Genomic DNA, 1,395 nt, shown 5'->3' on the forward strand with positions numbered 1-1,395 from the left:
TCGTCTGCTTGCGGCCCCCCCCCCCCCCGGGTTCTGCCTTGTGACCAGATTGTGCGGCCTTAGTTGTAATACATTGCTTATCTGAATGTCCTAATTTTCTCTTTTTACAGTTAATTTGTCACTTGAAACTGTTTGGGGTCTATTGATAAACAATACTCAGACTCCTTTTACCCTGCGGATCTCAGTGAACGCTCATTTTGTGCGAATGGAGGCAAACGAGGAATGTTCTTAGTGTATCTTCTTTCCAGGTGGCATGTCATGTAATACCACAATACGGCCACTAGATGGCGCTGAGGAGCATATGAAATGTTTCCCCGGCTCCATCTAGTGGCCATGTTGTGGTATTACATCAAATTACTTTACATTTGACCTGAAAATAAACTAAGAACGTTCATTTTTGGGGTTTTTTTTGCCTCCATTCGCACAGAATGAACGTTCATGGGGTGAAACGCTCTGCAAATTGTAGACTCAATAGACCGCGTCGTGTTTTGTATCGGAGGTCGGCGAGTGACGAATGCAGACGTTAATGTTATCTCTCTTGCCTCCTCCTCTCTCCTGTGTTTAAGTAGAGAAGCAGCGGCTACAGAATTTACCAATAATCAGCCATTGTTTCACTGGACGAGGAGAGGGCTACCGGGGCAAGGCCTCAGTGACCACCTCCGGAATCCCCTGCCAGCGCTGGGACTCCCAGACTCCGCACAAACACCGCTTCGTCCCGGAGAAATACCCCTGCAAGTGAGTCTCTGTACACGTCCGAGATCCGCTGATACACCGCGGTACCGGATATGGAGGGGGAGGGGGACCGGGTCATGTAGTGCTGAACCATTCTATGGGTGTTGGAGATCATACAGGGGAAGGGGGCGCCCATGTCCGGTCAGGATGTACAGGGGAAGGGGGTGACCATGTCCGGCCAGGATGTACAGGGGAAGGGGGTGCCCATGTCCGGCCAGGATGTACAGGGGAAGGGGGTGACCATGTCCGGTCAGGATGTACAGGGGAAGGGGGCGCCCATGTCCGGTCAGGATGTACAGGTGAAGGGGGTGCCCATGTCCGGCCAGGATGTACAGGGGAAGGGGGTGCCCATGTCCGGTCAGGATGTACAGGGGAAGGGGGTGCCCATGTCTGACATGTCCGGTCAGGATTTACATTTCTTTCATTTGGTTTCAGGAACCTGGAGGAGAACTATTGCCGCAATCCGGACGGTTCGGAAGCTCCGTGGTGTTTCACCTCCAACCCCAACATAAGAGTCGCGTACTGCTTCCAGATCAAACGTTGCCCTGATGATGTCACAGACACCGGTGAGAGACGGCGGGGGTGTTAGAGATTTGATGGTTGGGTGTTCCAGGTCTTCCTGGGATTAGTGATGGAGAAACCTGGAAACCAAAATGGAGAAAA

At 52.1% G+C, this 1,395-nt stretch overlaps 1 protein-coding gene across 1 annotated transcript in view; it reads left to right on the plus strand.

Annotated features, from left to right (window-relative positions):
- Positions 1 to 1,395, plus strand: part of MST1 (macrophage stimulating 1) — a 24,584-nt gene that overhangs the window by 17,468 nt on the left and 5,721 nt on the right. The window contains exons 8-9 of the mRNA XM_018575059.1: positions 567 to 735; positions 1,168 to 1,298. Of these exons, the coding sequence (XP_018430561.1) occupies positions 567 to 735; positions 1,168 to 1,298 (300 nt within the window). The remainder of the gene's footprint in view (positions 1 to 566; positions 736 to 1,167; positions 1,299 to 1,395) is intronic.

The sequence above is a fragment of the Nanorana parkeri genome, unplaced genomic scaffold, assembly GCF_000935625.1.
Source record: "Nanorana parkeri isolate BGI_ZX_2015 unplaced genomic scaffold, ASM93562v1 scaffold3505, whole genome shotgun sequence".
In the NCBI taxonomy this organism is placed as follows: domain Eukaryota; kingdom Metazoa; phylum Chordata; class Amphibia; order Anura; family Dicroglossidae; genus Nanorana; species Nanorana parkeri.